Source organism: Zalophus californianus, chromosome 6, assembly GCF_009762305.2.
Source record: "Zalophus californianus isolate mZalCal1 chromosome 6, mZalCal1.pri.v2, whole genome shotgun sequence".
NCBI classification, from domain to species: Eukaryota; Metazoa; Chordata; class Mammalia; order Carnivora; family Otariidae; genus Zalophus; species Zalophus californianus.
The window spans coordinates 123,987,869-124,008,466 of record NC_045600.1 but is presented as its reverse complement, the minus strand read 5'-3'; the positions used below and the strand labels follow the sequence as shown (position 1 = coordinate 124,008,466).

General features: G+C 43.3%; 1 protein-coding gene across 1 annotated transcript in view; it reads left to right on the top strand.

The window, feature by feature from the left end:
* The window catches only part of CHRNA7 (cholinergic receptor nicotinic alpha 7 subunit), a 115,583-nt gene extending 102,986 nt beyond the window's left edge, over positions 1-12,597 (top strand). The window contains 5 exon segments of the mRNA XM_035728292.1: positions 514-726; positions 1,686-1,772; positions 4,452-4,561; positions 8,568-8,963; positions 8,966-12,597. Of these exon segments, the coding sequence (XP_035584185.1) occupies positions 514-726; positions 1,686-1,772; positions 4,452-4,561; positions 8,568-8,963; positions 8,966-9,088 (929 nt within the window). The 3' untranslated portion in view covers positions 9,089-12,597.
* The last annotated feature ends 8,001 nt before the right edge of the window (positions 12,598-20,598 follow it).

Here is a 20,598-nt window from a genome sequence, read left to right as displayed (position 1 = left end):
GGGTCTCTTATAAACAGCAGAAGTTTATTTATCACAGTTCTGGAGGCTGGGAAGTCCAAGATCAAGTCCACGATCAAGGCAGATCCAGTGTCTCCTGAGGGCTTGCTTCCTGGTTCATAGCTGGCCGTATTCTTACATCGCAGAGACTAAGGAGTTCTCTGGGCCTCTTGTGTAAGGGCAATAATCCCATTCCAAAGGTCCCATCTCCAAATGTCATCACTGTGGGCATTAGCGTTTCAACATAGGAATATTGAGAGGGACACAAACATTTACCATATACACATCTAGTTTCAATCCATTAAAAAAATTCTCCCAGTTTGTTCCATTATCACTAAGATATTCCTGCACAACTCTAACATACCAGAGTTTATGCAAACACTGATGACCCAGTTTTTTTTTTTGTTTTTTTAGCACTTAGCAAACTCCATGGTTATTTGTATGATATACTCATTAAAATAAACAAGCAGGATAATTTTATTCAGACACTGTTCCTTTTCCCTGTTGCTCATGGAGGAATCCCAGGCAAGCGGAGTGAGAAGTTCTATGAGTGCTGCAAAGAGCCCTACCCAGACGTCACCTTCACAGTGACCATTCGCCGCAGGACCCTCTACTATGGCCTCAATCTGCTCATCCCCTGTGTGCTCATCTCTGCGCTGGCCCTCCTCGTCTTCTTGCTCCCTGCAGATTCAGGGAGAAAATTTCCCTGGGTAAGTGTCCTGATCTTGGGCAGGAGTCTGAGACAGGATGGGAGGGCCTTGCCTTGAGGTCAGCTCTGTAGGGATCCCTGTGGACGGTGCAGGACATGTCACGGCTCTGGGTGCAGAGATGTTGCAGAGCCTGCTTGGTGCATCACACACTGACCTCCCAGCCCAGGGCATCTCCCCAACACCAAAGGCTCCTGAGTTAGGCTTCATGCTAGATGCCCAATGCCCTCCTGAAAATCTGTAATATCCTCTGCTCCTCCACAGAAGGTAGGAATGCCCAGGAAGAGACCACTGGGTTCTGTCCTGAGGGGCCTTACTTTCTCTTCTCCTGCCACCCCATCCTGTTCCTTGGGGGCAACTGGCCAGCATTTGTTATGGACAGGAAACAGTTTAGTTAGTTTAGTATCAGTTTGCATCTGTATATTGCGGTACACAGGGTAATTCCTTATGATCATCCAACAGGAAGATAAGGATAAGACTTAGAATGGTGAAATGAATTTCTCAACATCTTAAAGAGTTATTAAAGGTCATATTTAGTACATGTAGAAATCGTCCTTAAACCTCTATCTTCTGACAGCAAGGCTTAGGCACGTTAAGTGACTTATCCACGGTCACACAGGTAGTAAGTAGCAAAGTCAAGACCAAAAGTCAGGTCTTAAGATTGCATGTTTTTTTCCCCTGCTATATGTAACTACCTCTCAATCCTAATGTAATTAAGAAAATGAGAGATACTTGTGTTAGGTTCAGTAATTCATTTTGTATTGTTGTTCTACAGTTCTGGCTCCTAAGCTTACCTCCATCTGGGACTCCCAGAAAAATGGCCATGCCCCTACATACAGAGAACCCTGCACTGGGTTTCAGGATGTCACCGCCCCTTCCCCTGCACCTCCCGAGCTCTTTGAATCTCCGATAAGGCACAGTTAATGGACTTGAGGCCTTATCACCTCTTCTGTCTCAGGCACTGCTGTGTTTATGTTTCAGGGATAACGGTTTTACTCTCTCTTACTGTCTTCATGTTGCTGGTGGCTGAGATCATGCCTGCGACATCCGACTCGGTGCCCTTGATAGGTAAGCAAGTGTCAGGCCTCTCTTGAAGACACGGGCTTAGAGAGGGCCCTGGAGAGCCACATGGCCCCAGGAGGAGTGACTTTCTGTACCTGTTCGAGTGGCCCATGGCCTCTCCTCATCTGGGCACATGTAGGGGGAGTGTGGGGAGTCGAGCTTTGTGGTTTGGCTTGAAGTTGCAGAAACGCACCCTTCCTCCCACCGTTCTCCCCCTCACACTTGTTACGCAGCCAGAGATTGTACCATCAGAGATTTGTTAACTTTAGCTTTGAGTCATTGTTCTTCCACAAATCTTTTGTCAAAATGGGAGGAGCTCACATTTTAACACTTGGCCATCGTTTCCCGAGATACCTCGACATCTCTGGATAAAATTAAAGCTTGTGAGGAAATGTAAACAGGACAAATATGTTTTAGCCAAGACAGATATAAGGTATGACCTTCTGCCCAAGGCAGGATGACAGAAACAGGAGAGAACATCCCTTGTGCCTGTGCGCCTCCCTGGATTGGAATAAGCAGGAGTGTGCACAGGGTGCTCGGCGGTCTAGCGGTCAGGATCTGGTACTCTCGCCACCACAGCCAGGGCTCTGTTACTGGTCAGGGAACCAGAGCCCCAGGCCAGTTTGGGAATGGAAAGCAAACAGTCTGATAGTAGATATTTGGTTTAATATGAGAATCACTCCTCCGGTTTGGTGATGGAGTTCAGAAAGAGGAATGGAGTCTATGATTATTCCTGTTGGCCCAGGCCACTGGAGGGCCACCCTGTGTAGTTAACAAGGGAGGATAGGAGTAGGGGAGCCTATTTCTCTTACACAGATACTCCCAAAGCTCTTCTTTGTTCCCTTAATGTGTAATCTTTTGGCCAGAGAGACAGTATTGGTATGAAAAGCCTTTGTGGGTGTTCCTAGTTCTCTCACTACCATCCAGAGGGCAAGGAACCATGTTTCACCTTGACGGTCTGACCCACTCTTCCTACCTTCCAGCACAATGCTTTCAGTAGAGCCTTGCAACAGGAAGCACCCTCTGTGGGGCAATGGGCAGCCCTGCCTTGACTGATGGACTGGTGGGGAAAAGGCATGGTTGATGCATAGCCCATGTCTAGAAAGATGGGATGCTATTGGCTTCTGACCTCTGTTGTTGAGATTTCAGCTGTGGGATCCTCTGACCCTGGATACCTCCACAGGTCATTGTCTTGGTCGGCTAGGGCTGCTACAGTAAAATTCCACAGACCGGGTGCCTACAGAACAGAAAAGTATTTGCTTAGAGTTCTGGAGGTTGGAAGTCAAGACCAAGGTGCTGGCAGGTTTGATATCTACTGAGGCCTCTCTGTCTGCCTTGTGGATGACCACCCTCTTGCTGTGCCCTCACATGGTCTTTCCTGTCTGGGTGCATCCCAGGTACCCCCTTGTGTGTGCAAAGTTCCCCTCTTATAAGGACACCAGTCAGATTGGGGCATGTCCCACTCTAAGGACCCCATTTTAACTTAAGCCCCTCTCTTTAAAGGCCCTGTCTTCAAATACAGTCCTATTCTGAGATACCAGGGGCTAGAGCTTCAACATCTAAATTTTAGGAGGCCACAACTCAGCCCATAGCAGTCACAGTTTTGTTCACCTTCCTTCCCCTTCTTAGAGGTCCCTGGTGCTAACTTGAAGTCTCAAACGTCCATCTCTGGAAGCTTCTCACAGTGGGGCAGTGAGTTCTTTCCTGCCTGGAGAGAAGGAGGTGTTCTTAACCAGGTGTGTGGCCATGCACTTAGCCTCTGCACCAGGATGTTCTCTGCTTAGAGATCAGCCCCCTTGAGCTGAAAGCCACACCAAAGGTTTAATAACTGGAGTTGCCAATCAAGGAATGTCTTCCCTTTGCCAGGCTTTCTTCTAGATTCTTGGCTCATATACTTGCTAATTCCTGCACCAACCCTGCAAAAGAAGGCATTGCCATCCCTGTTATACTTGTGAAGAACCTGAGGCCCAGGCAGGCTGAGTAGCCTATCTAAACTCATAGATGTCTGAACTCATGGACAGGGGCAGTGGGTTAGGGAGAGCTGTTTCGGATGCTCCATGCTTCTTCTCACCTGGGCCAGGGTGGAGAAATTCATCCTTGCCCATTGGAGCTGAAGCTTCTTAGCCGGGAAAGTCAATGTCTTTCCCGTCTTCCTCAGACAACTGGCACCTCCTCCTATCTCTCATTAGATGGAAGCAGACTCATCTTCCACACTAATACTAGGTACCCCACCAGTGATGCCAGATTTGCCCACCCCAGCATGTCCCTGGCCTGCAGTTATCATGGTGGGGACCAGACCCTCGCTACCCCAGTGTTCTCAGGTCCCATAACAGTCCGCAGCCTTTCTCCTGAGAACAACCGAATCAGCATCCTGTGAGGCACTGTTAACCCTCACTGGAGGAAGAGGCCGATGGAGTTCACAGGAGTGCAGGCAGCCTGGCCAGGCAGCTTGCGTGGATGGGAAAGCAGGTGTCCATGCTCTGCGCTGACCTCTGCCTGCCGGGACTGTGGGCTGGAGGCGGGGGGGCGGTGCAGGTCTGCCGGCCTGGAGACAGCCCTGCCCTGCTCTAGGCTTCGCCACCTGCTTGCAGGTGATCAGAGAGCGCCGTCTGGGTCTGCCTGCCACGCTGCGATGCTTGTGTTGTGGAGGGCCCGGGGCTCAACCTGCGTCTCTTGTCTCTGCAGCCCAGTACTTTGCCAGCACCATGATCATCGTGGGCCTCTCTGTGGTCGTGACGGTGATCGTGCTGCAGTACCACCACCACGACCCCGACGGCGGCAAGATGCCCAAGTGGGTGCGTTCCTCCTGCCCTTCACCATGGGGAGTTGGGGGCCTTCGCCAGGGGTGACTCCACAGATGAATTATCTATGTTAAAAGTCCTAAAAACAGCTAGTGTTCCTCAACACAGCCATGTTTCTCATACCTCCTCACCTGTCTGCACTATTGCATTATCTCTGGACCACTACAGTGAGCATGCTCGCAGGGTCCCATGGCACTGTTCCTGCAATCTGACATTCCAGAACACGGCCCACACACTGACCGCTCTGTACATTTGCTACCAGAGTATTTCTAAAACTGCTTTTTGTACGTACTCTATGGAGAACAGTACAGTGGTTGGAAGCAACGGATGAGATAAGCACCCAGCCATGTGGTTGGATCTTCCAAACAGAATGAGGAGCCAAAATGGTGAGAGAGAGTGAGCCATGTAATAATTCGTGTAGGCAATACACGTAGGAATGTAATCTTACCACAGGCCTCTAAAATACAGGTCAGTAGTTAGCAGTGGGGAAGGGGGCTAGGATAAAAGCAAAAGGATGAAAGATACACAATGTAACAGCCTGTTGTGTCAGCCCCGGGGCACACCACCCCTTCCCAGCACCTGCTTAGCCCCGTGCACTGGGACGTGGGCAGATGCTTACCCATGCTGTGCCCTTCGGAGTCCAGGATCTGAAGCTGTGTGCCCAGCCTCACCTAACACTCAAGAAACCTTGATGAGGGCCAAATTTTTTCTCACCTGTGTGAGAACAGCGTGACAACATCCAAGGCCAGGGGAGGGATTGAGTCTTCCTCGGGCCCTGCAAACCTTCCAGTGTTCTTGTCCCAAGAGCATGGCCTACAGACAGCAGGTTCTAAAGGAGCCCTCTCCTGTCAAAACAAGCCTGTTTTCTTTGGAGACCCGTAACTCTGCATCCAAGTTCAGAAGGCGGTCTAAGACTCCGCAACATGCTAAATACAGGTGCAAGAAGTAGGTGCTTTTTGTTAACCTCCGAGAAGAGAGAGTTCCCAGGCCTTCTAAAGATATTCATTGTGCAATAATTTACAGTTACCCAGAAGTGAACTTAGGAAAGACCAATTTAAAAAAAAAAATTGACTCTACCAAGTTACTGTGTCCTCTTGGGTTCTTTTCCACTGCAAATCTGTACACTAATAATGACTTTCTCTCATAGCAATGGAGTGAGCTCCCAGAAGTGGTGCTGTCCCCCACACATTCACGTCACTGTGGTCCCTGGGCTGTTTTGAGAAGGTCCCCTCATTAAAATCTGGACACATTTGCACATAGTCACCTACATTGCCATCTGACTTTTAGAACCCTGATACACTCTCTGGCTACCCTCCTTTCATTTGAAATAGGTAATACATTCACATGTTCCGGACGTCAAAATCAAAGTAAAATCCTACCGTAGGAAATCCTGCTCTCGTTCCTGCCCCTCACTGTGCTTCCACCACCAATACTGATAGCCATTTTAAGCAATTTCTCCATTATCCTTCAAGTGTTTATTTATGCAAATGTAAGACTCAAAACGCATATTATTATTTCTTCTGTTTAAGACGTGAAGACACAAAACCATTTTTAATGACCTGGTAGTACTTTACTGTCCAGAAAAAAATCTTAATTACGAGCCTATGTTAATTATTCACCTCTCAGCACAGGAGTATGTTAAAACCAATGGCTGCAAATGAAATATGAAGCTTATATCTCTTGCTTTCAATTTATAAAGCCTCCTGCATTTTTCTTTCTTTCTGTGTGTATTTAAAAAATAAACAGCCTCCAAGGAACTTTTATTATGATGTGTTGCTATGAAGAAGATACTGCCGGTGCCCTGGCATTATGTGACATTTACGCAGCCAGACACAAGACCCTAACCTAACAGAAGAGGTCATGAGCACAGTTGGATGAGTGCCAAGAGGATAATTTCATCTTTTGAGATGCTTTAGCTTCGAAAGCGAATGATTCAGGCCTTGGAATTCAAAACAGACTTGGGAGTGTGGGTCACAGTAGCTTGAGATGTGCTCCGGGGTAGGCACAGCCCGCCCCCCGCCCAACACACACACACACACACAACACACACATACACACTCCATGTGTACAGCTGTCGCTGGGTTTGGAAGCACTCATTGCCCAGTGCATTCCCTTGAGCTCTGGTCCAGTCTTTCCAGTGCCTTCGAAGTGGGGGTTGGGCTAAAGTCACAGGAGTTTTGAAGAAGACTTTGTAGACCCTTTTACAGATGAGCTGTGGAAGCCTAAACACATAGGTGACTTGCTTTACTGTGTGACCTTGAGCCAATTTATTAGCCTCCTTGAAGCCTCAGTTTCTTTATCTGTAAAATGGCTGGGGGGAATTATACTCACTTCACAGAGCCCCTGAGAGGCCCAATTGAGCTGGCATGTCTTATGAGCCTTCTGTGGGGGGCCAGACTGACCTGCAGATTCACGTGGGACCATGTGTCCCTGCTCTCTACTAATCATGGAAAACCCTCCAGGGTATGCAGACAGGCTTTTCCAGGCTCTGCAGGTTTGTCCATAGGGTATGGGCAGGATATATAGAGTGCTGTCTGCTCTGAGCAAAGATTTTTCTTTACATCTGCAGTGAATCTGCTCTTATGCCTTCTTATTCTTTTCATTGCCTGTCTCCAAACTGGTCTACTGCTGTTATCTCTGATAAGATGCCATAAAAAGTACTACAGACATGACCTTCAGAACTTACTGCCTGTACTTACAGATGGGAAACATAACCTGTTATGTTGCTGATGGAATTCACCCACAGTCATAAACCAAAATTAAAATCAGTATCTGGATAATCTCAGGGAAAGGGCCCACTTTTCATATACTTGTCTAAATAGGCTTCCAAGAATTTTTCTAACCTGGACTGAGGTTTCACATGGCTCCTTCTTTTCATTAGAGGGAAAAACAAGAAATCTCCATGATTTTTCTCCAGCATCGTCTATGCATGTAGGCAATATATGTTGATAAAACACTTTAAACCAGAGGTCAGCAAACTATGGCTCCAGTAGTCAAATCTGGCCTACCAGCTGCTTTTGCAAATAAAATGTTTTTAGAAAAAAGACACGCTTATTTCTTTACATGCTTTCTATGACTATTTTGTACTTTATTAACACAGCCAAGTAGCTGCAACAGAGACCTTATGGACTTTATTGTATGGCCCTTTAAAGAAAGTCCAAGTACTTTCCTGCACATCATCATACTCAGTTTTCACTTCAGCCTAGCGAATTAGGTTAGCGGTTCCTAAACTTCCCTGGTTCACAGCACCTTTAGTGTCTCAGGGATTTTTTTCACAGCCCCTAGGGCAAAAGAAATACCTAATGGCTCTTTATTACATCGGTCAAAACAACTTAAGTATTTATGCCCTGACCCCTAGGCACCTGTTGGCAGCACACCCTTTCAAATCTTAGGAGCATAGTGCCCCCATTTTCTGTTCCACTTTGACTGTCTTGGCACTTGCTTTTCGTCAGGACAACAGAAACCTGCTTTGCAAGGATATGCCATCATTGCAAGGAACCCAATGTTCTAGTTGGAACTGCTTCAGACTAGGGGTTCATGCAGCATCTGATAGGTGTCACAGGGCTGTCCTTGAAAATTTTAAAAATCTCCAGGGGTGTGCCCTTGCAAGTCCACCATGGCACTGGGGTGTCTCACGGGCAGTTGAGTATGATGGTCGCTAGTGACAGATGAGGAAAGACTGGAGAGGGAAAGTGACTTCTCTTGTTCATGCAGCTCAGGCAGGGCTCTTTCCGAGACAGGGCTCTCCTCCCACATGCCTGTCTGCCCAGAGAAGGCAGTGTGTCAGCCACAGAATTCCGCTTATTCCCAGGGTGACTTTCTGCATTGGTTTATTCTGGTCTCACATTTGACTCAGCCACTGCAACACGTGCCTGCCTGTGTAAACTCACCTGGGAAGGAGTGGGGGCCTGTCTCCCCCAGGGTCCCCCAAGTAGGGCTGGGATCGGGGCCCGCTGATGCTCGCTTCCGCCCACTCCTAACCGCCCTGTCGTCTCCCCAGACCAGAGTCATCCTTCTGAACTGGTGCGCGTGGTTCCTGCGCATGAAGAGGCCGGGGGAGGACAAGGTGAGGCCGGCATGCCAGCACAAGCCGCGCCGCTGCAGCCTGGCCAGTGTGGACATGAGCGCAGTGGCGGCACCGCCCACCACCAACGGCAACCTGCTCTACATCGGCTTCCGCGGCCTGGACGCTGTGCACTGCGCCCCCACCCCCGACTCGGGCGTCGTGTGCGGCCGCATGGCCTGCTCCCCCACGCACGACGAGCATCTCCTGCACGGCGGGCAGCCCTCCGAGGGGGACCCGGATCTGGCCAAGATCCTGGAGGAGGTCCGCTACATCGCCAACCGCTTCCGCTGTCAGGACGAGAGCGAGGCCATCTGCAGTGAGTGGAAATTTGAGCGGCCTGCGTGGTGGACCGCCTGTGTCTCATGGCCTTCTCCGTCTTCACCATCATCTGCACTATCGGCATCCTGATGTCAGCTCCAAACTTCGTCGAGGCTGTGTCCAAAGACTTCGCTTAACCTGGTCCGGGTTCCCAGCATGTAGGAAACGCACAGATGAGCGATGCCGTTGGCTTGGGGAGAACTTGGGGTGCTAATCCCACAGCCATACTCGACGTGAGGACGCTGATGTACCCGTAGCGCTCGCTGCCAGTCATGTCCGTTATAGTTTCCTTGTTACTTTCCGTAATAGGATCTCCGCACGGTTTTGTTTAATCCTCTCAGATGGGCTGCTTGATATTCTTGGAACATCCTTAGGGTCACCAGGACCACTGAGAGGTCATTTTGCCCATTTCCGAATGCCTGGTGAGCCCTTCAGAGAGGTGAGGGTGGCTCAGGACGGCCAGGGGAGGCCTGTACAGTTGGTTTTGCATGCGTGCATGTCACTTGCCAAGAAGACCTACTGAAACTTCAACATAAGCTTTTGCCTCTTTACAAACCTAGATTGAAAGTAATAATAATAGTAATAAACCACACTCACTAGATCCATTCAAATAATTGGTAAAAGGACACACAACTAAAACTAAAAACCTAACTGCTGGTTTTTCCGTGATTCAGGTTTTATTTTTCTCTGCCAAAGATGGTAGGGAGAAACAATTTTACACTGTTCCTACGTTTTATAACAGAGAGAGAGACATAGTTGGTCTTGTAAATTATGCTTTTACCAGCTTGATTTCTGCCAACCTACCCTGTGGTGGGAATCAGGAGGTACACGGTGTGGTTGATTCTGAACTAGGACCAGACCCGCACAAGTTAGGGGGATTTCTGTAGATACAAGGTGACTCCCAAACTTCCTGTGCTGCCCTCAGACATTGGGGAGTGGAGTTTGCTCTATTCTGAAAAACCCAAAGGACAAATAGAGTTCTATTAGAATTACCAGCCCAATGTAATAGCTAAAGTTAAATTAAGCCAGCTGTGTGTGGTGTGTGGTGTGTGTGTGTGTGTGTGTGTGTTTAATAATGCATTAAATGTTTCTCGTGTACTAGAGATTAGTCTTAGAAACCTGTGGGTCCGTACAAATGCACAACATAAAGTGAAAGTATGCTAGGCTTTTCCTTATGTCTCAAGGCCAAAGATCAGGATCTGGGACCTCTTCTGGTTCCTTGTATGGCAGGAAAGGGGATGATGTGGCCAGTAGCTTTCCTGGACACAAGGCCAGTGGAAGTCAGCAGGAGGGGCTGACGGGCTGAGGGTGGCTACACACCCAGTAACTCCAGTCTCTGGCATTTAGGGATCTGCTTTCCCACAGCTCAATGACCCCAGCGTTAGCCCAGAAAGGTGGCTCAAACAGGTAGATTCCCTGGAGATAAGCATTTTGAAAGCAAGGGAAACTTTCATTTTAAACCTGTGTGATGACACAGTTCTCCACTTACATTATCTAGCTGACAATGGTCACCCTGCCTGTTCCTGTTCTCCTTTTTTTAATGCGGTCAGAGGGAGACAACAAAATCTCTCCTGTTCTGTTGTTTCGTCTAGTAACAGATCCGAGCCCAAAACTGCAGAAGGCTTTGAGCTCCTGGGGATCTTTAATTTGCTTCTAACCCCTGAGATGGGTATATTATGGGGAGAAGATTAGATTTTCAGAGCAAAAGAAATTGCATACCTTTCTCCGGCCATTTATTTCACTCATTTCTGGGTAATGCACATGGATTTGTTTGCACTGAGGAGAATGGAGGCTTGTGCATGCTCCATGTGTGGGGGTGTGTGAGCGCTGAGTGTGCAGCTGCAGGGGGACACCTTGTTTAGGACAAGAAGGTTGATAAGTAAGCGCATTCTAGCTAATATCACGCCATTTGGAGCAAGGTTGTCCTCGGAGTTCAGCCATTCTACATGGGATGGATGAACAATGCACAATCTTTTCTTTCTCTCTCTCTTTTTTCTATTGTAGACACAAGTAGAAGTGTTTTGATATATCAGAGAATGCTTCATTTCTTATTGCTACCTGAAAATTAACCCCATAACACTTTTGCTTAGAAAAAAAAACTTTTTTGATTTTGTATTTTATACAGAAAAACATAAAAAAGCAAACAAAAGTAGTTTATATGTTGACCATTCGACTAATACTCTGCCATTTAAAAAGTAATAATAAGGAAAAGATGCACATGTAGTAAGAAAGGCATGGATAACTACAGAGACCACTGGTGAATGAGCTTCTGAGGGCTGGGGGACATTTCCAGAAAGGAAGAAAATGAAAGGGAGGGAGGCCAGGAGGGGGAGGAAGGGGGCGTGGAGAGAGACTCCTTTGCTACCACTCATGATATGCACAGCACTCTGCACTTTGCTTTCTGCGATTAGTATTTCATCTTTCCATAACAACATATAAAGATCTACCTCATTCTTCTTAATAGCTGCTTAGCATTCCATTGTCTTGGTGGATATAATTTCTTTGGTTAATCTATTAGTGAACATATAGAGTATTTCCAGTTTTTATTTTTATACACAAATCTGTAGTTAGCAACCTTGATTTATAGTTTAGGATACATTTTTGACCATATCTTGGTATAAATTCTAAGTGGGAAATGGGAATTGCTGGATTTAAGGCATTTAACATTTTGGTAGATATTGCCAGATTACCCTCCAAACACCGATCAATGGATATACCTACCAAGAATATAAAGAAAAGGCAGGTTTCTCAACTTTCTCAGTACTGGGTATTATTAAACTTCATATATATTTTTTTCCAATCTGGTAAAAATTATATTGCAATGTTATTCTGATTTAGTTCATTTTATTATGAATGAAGTTAAGTATTTTTCAGATATTTTTTAGAAATTTCAATTTTTGTAAATTTATGTCCTTTACATAATTTTGGGTTATTTGGCTTTTTCTTAATTAATTTTAGCCTGTGTACTTTGGAACTTCCCTGTCTTATATCTTGAAAATATTCTTATTTGTTTAGAAAATATTTTTGTTTATTGTCTTTTGATGTTATTTATTGATTTATTTCTTAGCATATAGAAGGTTTAGAGTTTTATGTTGTCAATTTATCCATATCTGCCTTGGTAGATCCTGGGATTTGTTTCCAGTTCTAAAAGGCCTTTCCCCATTCTGAGATTATAAATAAATTTACTCATATTTTTTTCTAAATTTTTATGGTTTCATTTGCTTACATCTTCTAACTCCCTGGAATTCATTTACTGCAGGAAATGAAGGTAAAAATGAAATTTTTTTCTCTCCAAATGGTCAGTTGTGCCAACAAAATATATAATAGTGTATCCCTATAATACAGTTAGTCTTTTCCCCATTTTGTTCAGAATGGCTCCCTGTTTGTAAACTAAATTCCTGTTAAGTGTTTTGGGGCTATTTATACTTATTGGTTTGTCTCTCTGTGAATGCCTTTCATTTCTGGAAGCTTTATTCATGTTAATATCAAATATTCATATATTAATATTTTCAAGTTAACCATCCCCTTAACACTTTTTTGCCTCTCCCTTCCCCCCCTTCCTCTCTCTTCTCTATTTCCCTCTCCCATACATATATTTTTAATTTAAATTCAATTAGCCAACATATAGTACATCATTAGTTTCAGATGTAGAGTTCAGTGATTCATCAGTTGCATATAGCACCCAGTGCTCACCACATCATGTGCCCCCCCTAGTGCCCATCACCCAGTAACTCCATCTCCCACCCACTTCCCCTCCAGCAACCCTCAGTTTGTTTCCTATAGTTAAGAGTCTCATGGTTTGTCTCCCTCATTGAAGTCACAGTGAATTTATATGAGTCTTCCTATTCAAGAGTGCTGCAGCCTAGGCTTGTGTTCAAATCTTATCTTACGCTGCTTGGTAGATTTTTATGGTTTTGTTCAGATAGGTCCTATGAATTTCTTGTCTAGTTCTAGATAGTTTACGATTTGGCTACCATTTTCAATGGGATATTTCTTCCATTTTATTTGCTAACTGGATGTATAGGAATATAGTTGATTTTGTGTATTAATGTCTTAATCAACCACTTTAATTGTATTTTCTTATTGTTTCTAAGATTTTCTTTTGCCTTCTTCTTTCCAATAATTTCCCTTATTTCTATCCCTTAGGCAATTGCACTTGAGAACAGTATCAAATAATAGTGATTCAGGTGGCATACCTATCTTGTTCCTGACATTAATGGGATGGTTCAATGTCTCACTATTCAACTTGTATTAAGACATGTATTTTCCTTGTCATAATAAAAAAGTATCCATGTATTCTGCAACTATTAAGGCTTTCTGGGGAAAATGTAGATGTTAGATTATTGTCACAGCCTCTCAGTATCCATGGAGATGATCAGAAGGTTTTCCCCTTTGCTCTGGTAGTATGTTGTATTATATTAATAGATTCCTTAAGACCAAACCACTGTTAGGGTCCTGAGATGATCCCTACTTGTGATTTCCCCTATTAATATTGATAATTGAGATTAATCATTCTGCCATTTGCTTTTGTGTGCTAAACAAAAATCTCTATATTCTGCAACCGGTTACGTGGTTTTAGAATCATCTTCTTAAGTGTAAAAGAACTCACCTGGGGGCTGCCTGGGCATCCACTGGTATGTTTCTGAATTCCTCCCATTGGGAAGGTTAGGCCCGCAAGCACTTCTGGAGTAAACTTTAGTTACATATTTTTAAGAAAATTAATGACAATCCATTTTTTTAAACATATTTGTACAGTTTTTACAATACGGGCACTTAGGATTTCTTAATTTCCTCTGTATTGGTGGCTACTTCTCAGTTTTCCATTTCTAATTGTGTACGTTTCTCCTTTCTTCTGTTTTTATTGATACGGCTCGCCAAGGATTTTGTTTTTGTATTTTCAGACACCAAACCCTTAGACTTTTTCATCAGTTTGGGGAACTGGCTGCAGCCCCTGTTGGCTTTGTGCTGACCTGACTTGTCCTGGGATAGCTTGCACCCTGTGCAGGGAGAGCTGCAGCGGGGAGGAGCCACCTTCCCCACTGGCTTCTGGGGCCATGACAGGAGTTTCACTTGGCAGCGGGAGCTAGAGGGTCAAACCAGGCCAGGCAGCACAGATGTGGCACACGTGACTAGCCATTCTACTGATGGGACCACCACAGTTAGCTGGAGAACAGACTGACTTAAAGCTTTAACCAGAAGCCATCTTGAGGCACAAGATGTAACCCTTTCTCTCATAATTTAATGTTCTGATTTACTGCCTTCTTTCTGACCCAAACCCTCCCCAGTCCACCCAGGACTGACCTCACTGCTCATGGCTCCTTATCTAATTACCATTTACTTCATTTGCATATGGGTTTGATGTTTCTAATATCAGAGCTTATTATAATATGGGGAGGGGGTCCTGATGTTTCACACCAGGGGGGAGGGCGGGGGCAGGAAGTACTGTCCACAGTTTCAGCCTTTTTGAACTCTTGTGGTCAAACATCATTGTGTCTTCAGCACACCCCATTTTAGGAATCACAGGAGTGCACAACATTCCACAATTCAGCCCAGTTCTTCACCTTTCTTGTTTGACTTTCTAAAGTCTTATTTAAAATTGTACACTCTCCTAAATTTGATCATTTTTCCTCCAAAAACCTTATTGCCAGTTCTTCTTCTGCTGGGTTGGATTTTTATGAATTTATCTTCTAATAAATACTGTCCATTAACAAATTATACTGCAATGTTTTATAATTCTTAAAGTTCTGCTATTATTTTCAATATTTCAGTCCTTTACCTCTACTCTTATTTTATTTTTTTGTATTTAAGATTTATTTTTAGAACAGTTTTAGATTCAGAAAAACGGGAGGATACAGAGAGCTCCCGTACACCTCCCAGCCACACACATGCACAGCCTCCCCCATTATCAATACCCCTAACCAGAGTAGCACATTTGTTACAACTGATAAAGATACATTGTCACAATATAACCACCCAAAGCCCTTTATTTGCTTTAAGATTCACTCTTGATGTTACACATTCTATGGGTTTGGACAGATATATAATGACATGTATCTACCATTATAGTAACACACTCAACAGTTTCACTGCCCTAAAACTGCGCTTTGCATATTTATCCCCTTACCTGCACCAACCTCTGGCAACCACTGATCTTTGTCTCCATAATTCTGTTTTTGTTTTTCCAAAATGCCATATAGCTGGAATCATACTGTAGATAGCCTTTTCAGATTGACTGCCTAGTAATATGCATTTAAGGTTTCTTTGTGTCTTTTCATGGCTTGATAGCTCATTTCTTTTTACAGGTGAATAATACTCTATTGTCTGGATGTATCACAGTTTATTTATCTATTCACTCACTGAAGGACATCTTGGTTGTCTCCAAGTTTTGGCAATTATGAATAAAGATGCTTAAACATCCATGAGCAGATTGTTGTTTAGAAATAATGTTTCCACTCCTTTGAGTAAATACCAAGGAGTGCGATTGCTGGATCATATGGCGAGAATATGTTTAGTTTTGTAAGAAACCCTCTTCCAAAGTGGAATGCATTTTGCATTCCCACCAGCAATGAATCAGAGTTTCTGTTGCTTCCCTTCCTTTCCAGAGTTTGGTGTTGTCAGTCATCAGATTTTGGCCATCTAATAGGTGTGTAGTGGTACCTCCTTGTTGTTTTCATTTTCCTTTCCCTGGTGACATTTCATGTGGAGCACCTTTCAATATGCTATTTGCCATATGTCTATCTTCTTTGATGAAGTATTTGTTAAGAACTTTGACCTATTTTTTTTTAATTAAGTTGTTTGTTTCCTTGTTGTTGAGTTTTAAGAGTTCTTTGTATCTATTGGATAAGAGACCTTTATCAGATGTGTTTTTCAAATATTTTCTCCCAGTCTGTGATTTTTTTTTCATTCTCTTAACATTGTCTTTCACAGAGCAGAAGTGTTGCATTTAAATGAAGTTTAGTCTATCAATTTTTTCTTTCAAGAATCATGACTTTGCTATTGTATCTAAAAAGTCATTTCCATACCTAAGGTCATCTAGGTTTTCTGCTACATTATCTTCTGGGAGTTTTATAATTTTATATTTTACATTTGGGCCTGTGATCCATTTTGAGTTAATTTTTTAGACAGTGTAAAGTCTGAATCTAGATGTATTTATTTATTTATTTTTGTATGTGGATATCCAGTTGTTCCAGTACCATTTATTGAAAATACTGTCTGCTCCATTGTATTGCATATGGATGTTCAGTTGCTCCAGAATCATTTGTTAAAAAACAAAACAAAACAAACAAACAAATAAAACTATCCTTTCCCAGGGTGCCTGTGTGGCTCCATCAGTTAAGTATCTGACTCTTGATTTCAGTTCAGATCATGATCTCAGGGTCATGAGATCGAGCCCCGCGTCAGGATAGTGCTGGATGTGGAGCTGGCTTAAGATTCTCTTTCTCCCTCTCCCTTGGCCCCTCCCCCCTCAAAAAAACCAAAACCAAACAAACAAAAAAAACAAAAAAAAAATCAAATTTATCCTTTCCCACTGGATTGCCTTTGCTCCTCTATCAAAAATCAGTTGACTGTATTTATGTCTCTTACTGGGCTCTCTGTTCTGTTCCACTGGGTTGCTTCTAAGTTCTTTATTCTTTCCTATTTGTCTGTTATTTTATTAATACCACAGTCTTGATTACTATAGCTTTAGAGTAAGCCTTGAAGTTGATCTTTTTATAGAAAATTATTATAAATACTTAATTGTGCTAAAATATACACAACATAAAATTTACAATTTTAACCATTTTTTCAAAGATTTTATTTATTTATTTATTTATTTATTATTTTTAAAGATTTTATTTATTTGACAGAAAGAGACACAGCGAGAGAGGGAACACAAGCAGGGGGAGTGGGAAAGGGAGAAGCATACTTCCCGTGGAGCAGGGAGCCCGATGTGGGGCTCAATCCCAGGACCCCGAGATTATGACGTGAACCGAAGGCAGACACTTAACGACTGAGCCACCCAGGCGCCCCAAAGATTTTATTTATTTATTAGAGAGAGAGAGAACAAGCAGGGGGAGCAGCAGAGGGAGAGGGAGAAGCAGGCCCTTTGCTGAGCAGGGCACCTGACCTGGGGCTCGATCCCGGGACCGTGGGGTCATGACCTGAGCCAAAAGCAGATGCTTAACCAACTGAGCCACCCAGGTGCCCCCAATTTTAAACCATTTTTAAGTGTAACACGTCAGTGGTATTAAGGGCATTTCACATTGTTGTGCAACCATCACCCCCACCCATCTCCAGAATTCTTTTCATCTTGCAAAATTGGAACTCTACACCCAGCTCTGTACTAACTCCCCATTTCCCCATCTCCACAGACCCTGACCGTCACCATTCTATTGTCTGTCTCTATGAATTTGATTATTCTAAGTAACTTATGTAAGTGCAATCATAGAGTATTTGTCATTCTGTGACTGGCTTATTTCACTTATCATAATGTCCTCAAGGTTCATCCAAGTTGTAGCTTCTCTTCTATTTTTATTGTTTTTTGTTATTGTTTGTTGGTGTTCTAACTCATTCAGTATGTAGCTAGTTCATTCTATTTTCATTAATTTCTGATTTAATCATATAAGTACTTTAGGGTCTGAATATTCTTCTAACCAAAGCTTTAACAGCAATCCATGTTTTGATATGTAGGTTTTTTTTTACCTTCATTTGCTAGATATTCTTTAAGTTCTGTTTTGATATCTTCTTTGAAATGAGCTTTTTTGAGCATTTAAAAAAATTTCCACATTTTTTTAGAAGTTAAAATTTAATTTATTATTGTATTACATTTTTCTTTGAGCACCATGTATTCTGTACTATTTCTATTATTTATAATTTATTGAGTTATATTTTGAGGTTTTGTTTTGTTTTTTAAATATAATCAGTTTGTATGAATGGGTCTTGCCCAGAGTATGACCTTGGAGTTCTAACCCTTTGACATTGACCTGTCAGAGTCCGCAGGAGGGGCTTACACTCTCTATTAGCTGTACTTATTTTGTTTTCTTCCTTTACCATATAATATTTAATAACACATCATATTTTGTTTCTATTCTATTTTTTTATTTTTTTTAAGATTTTTATTTATTTATTTGGACAGAGAGAGACACAGTGAGAGAGGGAACACAAGCAGGGGGAGGGCCAGACGGAGAGGGGAGAAGCAGGCTTCCTGCGGAGCAGGGAGCCCAATGCGGGGCTCAATCCCAGACCCCAGGATCATGACCTGAGCCGAAGGCAGACGTTTCTATTCTGAATGTCTATCTTAATTACACACTTGTCTGCTTTCAAAATGAGGGCCCCAGATTTCTTTCCCTGGGCTTATGCCTCATATACCTCACTCATGATTTTAGTTTTAACTGTTTTTGAGTTGCTTTGTTGTAGGTTCATTTTGAATATTCATTTACACTTTAAATATAACTGATATGTTTTGTCCTGATATTATTTTTCTCAAATGATTTCTGGTATTAATATTTCTTTTGCATCCTATGTTTTGGGTTTTCTTTCCCCTCTTTTGGATATATGGGTATTCTTTTTGTTAAAATGGAAGATTTATTATTTGTATCTGTTTAAAGTGGCTACCTATATATTTTACATAATATAATCTATAGTTCATGATTTATCAGTCTGAACCTGTTTCCAGTGTTCTCACGTGTTCTGAAATGGTGGGTTTTGGATTCTCAATTTGTTTCTCAAGCTCTGCAATTTGTCTTTCATTTGATTCATCGATCTTATCTTTTAGCTCTTGTTTAATTGAAATCAATTTCTCATTAACTTCTTATATCCAATTTTGGAGCATTTCCTTTGTTCGTTGGGTTCTTTGTCCTTGCTGAGTAGAATCTTTGCCTCTCTCCCACAGGCCATGGGCCACACTTTCCTTTCTGTTCTCCAGGAGCATGTTTGCATGGATGCCTTGCCGTTTGTTTTCGTCTTGCTTCTGCTTAATTTGAGCAGCTCTGTGTGGACCTTCCATTTCCTCTGATTGAGAAGATCTCTGACCCTCTTTCCCAAATCTCTAATTATTCTCCCATTCAAGCTTGTGGTGAAAGCCCACTCTGTCCCTCTTTTTTCCTTTCTTTTGCCCTGAGATTCTGAGAGGAGAGATGGAAGATCTAGGGTTTCTGTTTACCTTTTTGCTGCACTTGTTGGCCTGCTAAGTACCACTGACATGTGAGGTACCACTCTGAGAGAAGACTTGCATTTATTTCTCTAATTCAGCATCAAATCCTGGAGCCTCCCACCAGCTGGTTATTTTAGCCTGATCTCTGCAGCAGCATGACCCAACCCCTACCTTTAAACCCATTCATCAGGCCAGAGAGAAGAAAAAACATTCGTGGGATGAGCTGCTAGTCCCACCAGCGGGTGGGATGTGGGAACATTACCTTTTGATCTGGTTGTGCCTTTTAGGTGGTTAAAATCACATTCCCTTTTTCTTTCTGTCCATCTGGGAGAGACAATGTGAAGACCTGTGGTAGGTTTTCTGGCTTCTGCAGAGATCCTCAAGGGGTCGGTAGGGCATTCTGCACTCACGGGATTTCTAGAAATGTCCCCTCTGGATTGCAACTTCCCTTCTCAGTGAGCCACACTCCAGGTTGGTGTGGATGAGGCGGGCAGAGTGGAGTCAGGTGCTTCAGTGGGATGTGTATGTAGGAGTGTCACATTGAGGCCAGGTCTGTGCCTTGCAGGTCCACACCATTCTGGTCTCTCTTTTCCTTGGCTGTGGTATTTTGAAGAGTGTGGCATGCAAATCTGTCACTTCATTTACCTCCCTGCTGTTGTTCAGCATTATCGCTGTTTTGGCCGGGAGCATATCTGGTTCTGCTTTCCTCCACTCATAATGCCTTTTTAAGGCCTTGATCTATATTCAGAAAAATGAGTAACAGTGGAGAATAAGTATTATATACTTAAATACCAAGGCTAGTGGAAAGTTATATTCTGAATAATTTGAAAGTATCCTGGCAGGTATTTTTAACTTTATGTCAAAGCTGTGGATCTTTATGTTGAAGGAGCATCTATAGTTGTGGAGCTTAATATTCCTCCACCTCTATTTGCCCATTTTTCTCCCCATAGTAAATGCAAGTAGCCAAGAACTGGCCATTCATTGTTGTGTATCTTTCTATTAATACTGACTACATAGCTGTTTTTCAAGACATGTTATACCGAACTATCTTTTAAGATATGGATAGTCCTTAAAGGAATAAATACTTCTGAGTTAAAATGAGTGTGGTGTTTCCTCCTGTGCTTTTTGGTAATTACTATATGGTATGAACTGATGTTATACTCTTCAAACATAATAAGGCTCAGAAAATAACTATCCACTTGAAATTACAATATGATCTAGTCCTGTCCGTACTTCAGGCATGCTCCCTATACCCTGTCATCCTTGGCCTCTGGTTCCACTGTGACAACCTCGGGCATCCTCATTTGCCAAGACCCACGTGCTTTCTACAAAGGGAAGCATGGTTATGCATTTGAGAAAGCAGTGACTCAATCCTTTGTGGGAAGAAGTTAAGTTTGTCACCTAGCTAGACCCCAAGACCTGACCTTCACTGCCCACCTGCTTGTGCTCACCGATCTTTGTCCTACATTTTTTCCTTCAGCTCTTCTTTCCAGTTTATCTCTTAACTCAGGCAAA